Source organism: Phaethon aethereus (genome assembly GCF_964289735.1).
Source record: "Phaethon aethereus genome assembly, chromosome: 30".
NCBI classification, from domain to species: Eukaryota; Metazoa; Chordata; class Aves; order Phaethontiformes; family Phaethontidae; genus Phaethon; species Phaethon aethereus.
The window spans coordinates 522604-530255 of NC_138606.1; the positions used below are offsets into that span (position 1 = coordinate 522604).

The following is a 7652-nucleotide window of genomic DNA, read 5'->3' on the forward strand; positions in this document are numbered from 1 at the left end:
CACACTTAGATAATGAGGGACACTACACCTTGGGAAAAGCTGTCTTTTCAGCCAAAATCCCTGTTTTATCTCCATAGGAACAGCAGAGATTCAACTGATTTTATTTATAATTAATGATACAAGCAAGCAGGGATTTTTCCACATTTTCTTTCTGATGCAATTCACAGAAGGACCATTTCTACATCATAGTCTAACAATTCTGCGAGGACTGGGTGCTGGCCAGGACTTTCCTGAGCCCTTTTCTCCAGGCCTCTCTGACTTCCCTGTTCCTCAGGCTGTAGATGAGAGGGTTGGCCAGCGGCATGAGGATGATGTAGAAAAAAGAGAACAGTTTGCTGAGCTGTTCTGGGCAGCAGGTAGACAACAATGAAAGTGCCATAGAAAACACTGGTGATGGTGATGGTGATGTAAGAGAAGGAGGTGGTGAAGGCTGCATGCCTGCCCACACAGGATGGGATCCTCAGGATAGCAGCTGTGACGCACCCAAAAGAGGCTAGTGTGAACATGAGGAGGAAGATTGTACCACACCTACGTCACTGCAGGAAAGCTCCAGCAATGGGGCAAAGTCACAAAAGAAGTGATGGCATAGGAAAGTATTAAGGAATACTTGTAAGTCAGTACCAAGAGCACAACCATTGTATTTGATTTTTCCAAAAAGTTTAATCCTACAATGCATTGACTGCAAGTGGTGATTTAACAGTATCCCTTTAAAGAAAAGGGGAAAGAAAAAAAAGGGTGACCATCAGAATCCCCAGGAGCCTGGGAGGTGTCGTACCATAGTCCGGCACTTGGCATTGCACATTCCTACATCACACTGCCCCAGGGAGAGCCCTGAGAAATGCGTGAGGGACAGGATCTCCTCTCACAGGGCCTGGGGGTAAGGGCTTATTGGCTTGGCTTAATATCACACATACAGGTTTACTCAACATCAGAGCCACCTTTACATTGTATTTGCCTACATGTCATTATTGCCTCCAGTTTTCTTCTCGAATGCCTCCTCCAGGGAGGCTTTGTTGGTAATAGTCCTCAGTGGGACCCATTAAAGCTCCAGTAAGGGAGTTTTCATCTGACATTGACTTCTTGAGAGGTTTCTTCAGCTTCCTCCTAGTTCTTTGAGTTCTTTAACTCAGCACCAAACCCACCAGAGGGGTCATTAAAATACCTTGGTCTGGTCCTCTGCTGCTGAGCTGGGCCGGGCTCCTGGGATGGAGGGAGCTCATGGCAAGTGGTCAGTGCTGCAGAGAGACAGCTCTGCCCAGGAGCAGCTCCTCTGCAAAGCAGCGCAGGGGTGAGGGCACTGCCTGCAGGCACTGAGGGGAGACGTGCGGGGCAGAGGGAGGTTAAAGGCCATCAGGAGTGGGAGGATGCTGAGAGCTCAAAGGGGGCAGCCCATTAGAGCCCTGGGTGCAGGGCAATGCAAATTAACTTCCTGGAAGTATCTCTTAAAGCTGTCATAGCCCACAGCCTGTGGGGTCTCTCACTGGTGTAGAAAAGGAGGATGTGCTCCTGAGCAGGGGTTCCCTGCACAGACAGGGCATGACGGCTGCCTTCTGCCACGGATGGCTGCAGGGGCGTGAGGGCGGGTGTGCAGCCAGGGGTGCCCAAGGCTGTCCTTCAGAGCAGGGTCCCTGTGCCCCAGGGCGAGGAGCTCCCCACGGCACTGTAGGGAGAAGCTGTGGGTGGAAGGAATGACACCCGACAGGGCAGGATCCTTCTGCTTTCATGAGAGCACTTCATGGGTCAGGGCTGCTCACAGCCCCAGAGCATCCTCAGGATAATTCCAAGAGGATTTTTCAAGACACACATCAAAGCAGTACCGACTTGAAAGGTAGGATCATGTTCTTCCTGCTTTCTAGTCTTGGTTGTCTGGATGGGCAATTGGTTTCTCTTGGAAATGAATAAACCTGGGACTATCAGAAATCAACACCCTGCGGCTTACAGACAGCACCAGTAGCACCTTTCCAGCCTCATCACGGTTGGTCTGATGTTCCCATCAGAGCCTGCAACCACTGAGCTGCCCATGGGCAGTGCCCTGCTTCCAGGAGGTGTCTGCAGGGCAGAGCTGAGCACACAGCGGGTGGGACAGGATCTGTGAGCACTGTCACGGAGGACATGTGGGGACAGAGTAGCAACTGCCAGCAGGGACATCTCCAGGCAGCAGAGACATGGGCAGGGAGTGAGACTGAAGAGCTAACACATAAGTCTTGGGAGGGGGATTCTGGCACCTCCCTGCCATCCCTTGCAGTGCAGATGCCTTCCACTGAGCAACCCCCTGGTCTCTTTTCCCACCCAGCAGAGCTTCTGCCATCAAGGCCATGGGTTCTTAAGCTCACATTCTCTGCAAGTTGATCCCCAGGAGGAGAAACTCCAAGTGCTCCGTTAACAAGAGCATTGAGGAGTTTCTCCATCTTCCCCTTCTGTCCATGCTTCCCTTGTTCTTAGCCTCGGACTCTCTGGGAACAAGGGAGGTTCAAAGTGCAGCTCAGACACCAATGCTAAAGGTCCTGGGATGCACCTGTGTCCATGGGAGCAAAGCCCTTCAGTTCGTTCTAATCTGTGGGGCTCTGGACAGTGCAGTGTGCAGGGCTGGAGACTGAGCTGGCTCTGCTCAGGTCCCTGCAATTTTAGGACATCCAGGAGTTTCCCTGGGGTTGTCCTGCTGGAAGATGCTGAGCAGCTCCTCTATATTACAAATGGATTACAGACATAATCAGTGTGTCAGGGCTGCTGTTTTCCTGGAGCTACTGGCCATGGACACCAACTGGATGCGATCTTCTCAGTGCTGGTCTGTCCACACTTCCAAACTATTCTGCTGTGTCCTTAGGTTTGTGTAAGCTGTAACGACTGGCACCCACTTTTCCAGGTGCTGTAGAGCAGGGATGACTCATTTGGAGTTTGTGGGCAGAGCCCTACGCCTCACATCAGACTCAGCCAGCACAAACCAGAGCTGTTTCTGGGGGATCCAGAATCCCAACCTGGGGGATTTGGTCCCAAAAGAAAGGAGAAAAGCAATGTATGTTGTGGAGGTGGGGCTAGGGTTCAGAAGGGGCAGGGAATGGGAACAGCTTTGCTCAGAGCAGTCCTGACTTATGAGTATGCTTTCTTCCTTTGTCAGTAACTTATGAGCAAAGGGATCAGATGTCCAACAGCAGCTCCATTACTCAGTTTCTCCTCCTGGCATTCACAGACGTTCGGGAGCTACAGCTGTTTTACTTCTCACTCTTCCTGGGCATCTACCTGGCTGCCCTCCTGGGCAATGGCCTCATCATCACCGCCATAGCCTGCGACCACCGCCTCCACACCCCCATGTACTTCTTCCTCCTCAACCTCTCTTTTCTTGACCTGGGCTTCATCTCCACGACTGTCCCCAATTCAATGTCCAATTCCCTCTGGGACACCAGGGACATCTCCTACACAGGATGTGTTGTGCAGATATTGCTGCTTCCCTTCTTGATTGCAACAGAATATTTTCTTCTCACTGTCATGGCCTACGACCGCTACGTTGCCATCTGCAAGCCCCTGCACTACGGGACCCTCCTGGGCAGCAGAGCTTGTGTCCACATGGCAGCAGCTGCCTGGGGCAGTGGGTTTCTTAATTCTCTCCTGCACACTGCCAGTACATTTTCAATACCACTCTGCCAAGGCAATGCTGTGGACCAGTTCTTCTGTGAAATCCCCCAGATCCTCAAGCTCTCCTGCTCACACTCCTACCTCAGGGAGGTTGGACTTCTTGCAGTAAGTGCCTGTTTACTCTTTGGGTGTTTTGTTTTCATCATCCTGTCCTATGCACAGATTTCCAGGGCTGTGCTGAGGATCCCTTCTAAACAGGGACGGCACAAAGCCTTTTCCACATGCCTCCCTCACTTGGCTGTGGTTTCCCTGTTTGTCAGCACCTCTTTTTTTGCCTACCTGAAGCCCCGCTCCATGTCCTCCCAGTCCCTGGATGTGGTGCTGGCAGTTCTGTACTCAGTGGTGCCTCCGACACTGAACCCCCTCATCTACAGCATGAGGAACAAGGAGATCAAGGGTGCCCTTAAGAAAGTAGTTGAACACATACTATTTCAGCATGATTAAGGTATCCATCATGCTTATAAAACTCCCAGGGTACCTCAGGAAAAGTCAGGACTATCATTTGTTCTTTTCTTATTTTATATTTGGGTTTTATACCTGTGATAATATTAATTGCAACTACATAGTGTTATCCGTTCCACTTCTTGTCATTCAACTTCTTTTTTCTGAGCTACTATCTTGTTGTACCTATGGGACCAGCCTGCTTGCATATATACAGAAGCCATCAGAAAATAATTTGTCTGAGCTCCCATCTCTTCAAATCTTCTTGGGACCTGGGGGCACAGTGCGAGCACGCAGGAGGGGTAAAGGAGCCAAAAGTCCCGATGTCGTATGGAGGAACAGCTCTGTGGCTCTCAGAGTTGCCCTTGCTGTCTCGGTGGGCACTCCCTCTCTGATGCCTTCGGGTCACGGCTGCTGCTCCTCTGTAGCCACTGCCATGGACAGCATCAGGACATCATCTTTTCAGTGCCGGTGTCTCCTCACTTCCACTCTGTCCTGCTGTGTCCTTAGGTTTGTGTGAGCCCTAAGATCTCCTGTAACTTGTGACAGTCCTGTTTTATCAACAGTGGCATCCCTGTGGCTGCGGGCAGGAGCAGGCAATGTGAACCACTGTGTCAGAGCTGGCCTCTCTGCTAGCACCACCATCACCAAAAGGACTCCTCAGGGCAAGGCCAGAATGCTAGATCCCTCTTCCAAAGCTGGTGTCAGGAATATACCCAAGAGGCTGCTCCCTCAAAAGGACTTTTGCTCTTTTGGGGTTCTCAATGGCTTTAGGACAATCTCAGTGTCCCAGGGTGATCTGTTAGGCATGAAGGGCTGCACCAAGAGCTCCCTTCTTGATGGCATGTGTCCAAGCAGACAGCAAATGGTCTTTGACTTATCTGCCTGGCACTGTCCCACCTGCAGTGGGACTGATGTTAGATGCCATCCTGAAAAGGAATCTGGAGCTGCCAGGAGAGCTCAAGAGACCTCCAAGGACAGCATGTGAGTCTGGGTGGGCAGCGAGTGGCACCTCATAAAATGAGTGAAAATCCAAGGAGGAGTCTTCCAGAGGAAAAGGTGAACCAGAGGAGACCATAGGCTAACGAGGGCTCTGCAGCGCCAGGAGAGCCTGTGAGGAGTCAGAAGGCAAAGCGACACAAGACTGGACAGTGGTTAAGGACAACCTCTTGGAAATGCGACAGGCTGGACCTAGTGCAGCTCTCGCTTGCGTTTTGTGCCATTAGAGACCCCCTGTAGTCCTGCCCAGCCCCATTCTTCACTACTGAGCAATCAGGGAAGATGAGTTCAGCAGCAGAGACCCCCTCCAGCTGGGTCTGATCCCCACCCTGACCAGCACGGCCAGTGCAGGGTCACCCCATGGTGACCCTCAGGGCACCACAGCCTCCTCGGTCTGCAGAGCAACACTGTTGGCTTGGAGCCCTGCAGAGAGCACAGGGAGGAACCAAGAATGGCTGGCCAGACCAGCACAGACATGCTCACCTGGGGAAAGGCTCTGCAATTCCACCAGACACCTTAAATAAAAGAGAACAATTACAAATGCCCCAATCTCAAAAGGAATTACAAGAAATTATGGGTACTTTAGGATACTGGTGAATACATGTACCTGGACTTTCTATCATTGCTCGTCCACTGTAGTCACTTTTATGGATTTCTCCTGCACCATAACAAGGGCTAACCCATTTGGCCTTCCCCACCAAAACATTTTCCTTCTTTTCTTTTACAGGAGAAAATTAATCTACTTTGATAGCAGCAACGGCAGCATGTTCTCTACCCAATCTTGCTTTCCCTCTTATTCGGGATAAGTATGATCCCTCCAATTTGGGCACAAAATCTTTGGGACCATGCATTACTAAATTACACTGGAAGTGCCAAAATCCAACCAAAAGATAACCTGGGATAATGCAAACAAATTTGAAAAGGAATTCCAATCTTGGTGGCAACTAATTAATTTCACTTATGACTCCACAGACAGTAAAGCCACAGCTTTTGTTTTGACAATGCGCAATGCTTCAGTATACACCATATACCAAATCATTGCGTTGCGTTGAAATCATCATGGAACTGTACTCTACCCATTTGGACATAGAATATGGGCCCAACAAAAATTGAAAACAAAAGGTAAACTGTCGATGTTGATGCATGTGTGGTACAGGAACAACAGGGATTTATCTGTGAAAGTAATGCCATCAAAGCTCAAGACATTTGTCTTGATACTGGGAAAAATGTCTGTCATTGCGAAGTACACCCCAGTGAGACCCCTGAAACTGTGCTGGTGTATATTGGAAATGGATGTGTTTGTATGAGAACCCTTTGTGATTCTACATTTGCAAAGGACACAACTGTGGAGACAAGCAACTACTCAAATATTTGTGTTTGTAACTTTACCAAAATTATGGGATGTGACTTTAATTATTCAGCTCCTGTCACGTCTTATCAGTTGCTACATTCTAATTATGTATCCTGTCAAGATTTACTGCCTACCCCTATTGGGATGAATCTCACATTGGTGAGAAAACTGTTACAACATGATGACCTGAGCCAACTGCTAGAACGCATCTGAAACAATGGACACAACACTCTGATCACTGTTCACTACGATGCAACAGAAATACACCGTGTCTTGGAAAGAGTGAAGAAGGAAGGGGAACATCACTGGTGGGACACTATTTGGATGGTCTCCAACAGCAACAGGAATTCTGAGCTGGATGCTACATCCCATCATAAGTATATTGACTCCTGTTATACTATGTTTATTGACTCCTGTTATACTATGTTTATTATTATTTATATTTATATACTATTGTTTATTATTATTTATTTTACATGGTATTGTCATTCATCAAAACTTGGTGAATGGTGCACCAGATTATGTTAGTGGAAAAACCTCCTCACATGTATAATGTTATTTATTCTCATCTAATGAAATCTTCACCGACTACAAAGGTTCACCTTAAATAAATCCCCCCCCAAATTACAATTGGAATATAATATTACTCTATTTATAGGCACAGAGGCAAGAGGCAACCACACCACCACTCTGTGAGAAAGTGATGGATTGACTTTAGTCACGGGGTGGATTGTGGTGGTGCGCTCCCACCGCACCCCGCCTTTGCCTTGTACCTGGGCTGCCCTAAGTTGCCTGACAAGCCTTGGCCTCCAAACAAAGGCTTTGGCAGTTGAGAGCCCCTCAATCGTACCAAGCACTCTTGTGTAGCCAAGGAGGAAAATGGCACTGAGTGTATCAGGAACTGATTGCCTAAACAAAGTACAGAACACAAAATTATCTCCTGACAATACTGGCAGCCTTACGCATAAAACTTGAGAAACCACCCGCTTGGAAACTCACTGATGCCTAAAGTCAATCATCTCCCAGTCCTATGAATACTGGTCCCAAGTGAGACCCTTTGAGCTCTCCTGGACCGCAGCAGGCTGCGACCAGCACCTCCCTCTGAGTGGGACACCTCTCAGAGTCTGTGAACTCTGAGAAAGTGAAAGTTTCATGTGAAGTCCATGAAAGTTTGCGATCAACTCAGAGACTTGACTGTGCACCCGTTGAGCAATGCAAAACATTTGATGTA

The 7652-nt window shown here is 48.8% G+C and overlaps 1 protein-coding gene across 1 annotated transcript; it reads left to right on the forward strand.

Moving 5' to 3' along the window:
* Window positions 1-3138: 3138 nt before the first annotated feature.
* On the forward strand, window positions 3139-4074 carry LOC309414618 (olfactory receptor 14J1-like; the record flags this gene model as incomplete). The annotated part of the gene is made up of 1 exon (XM_082011975.1): window positions 3139-4074. One exon carries the CDS (start codon window positions 3139-3141, stop codon window positions 4072-4074), a length of 936 nt encoding a protein of 311 aa, XP_081868101.1.
* Between the last annotated feature and the right edge of the window lie 3578 nt (window positions 4075-7652).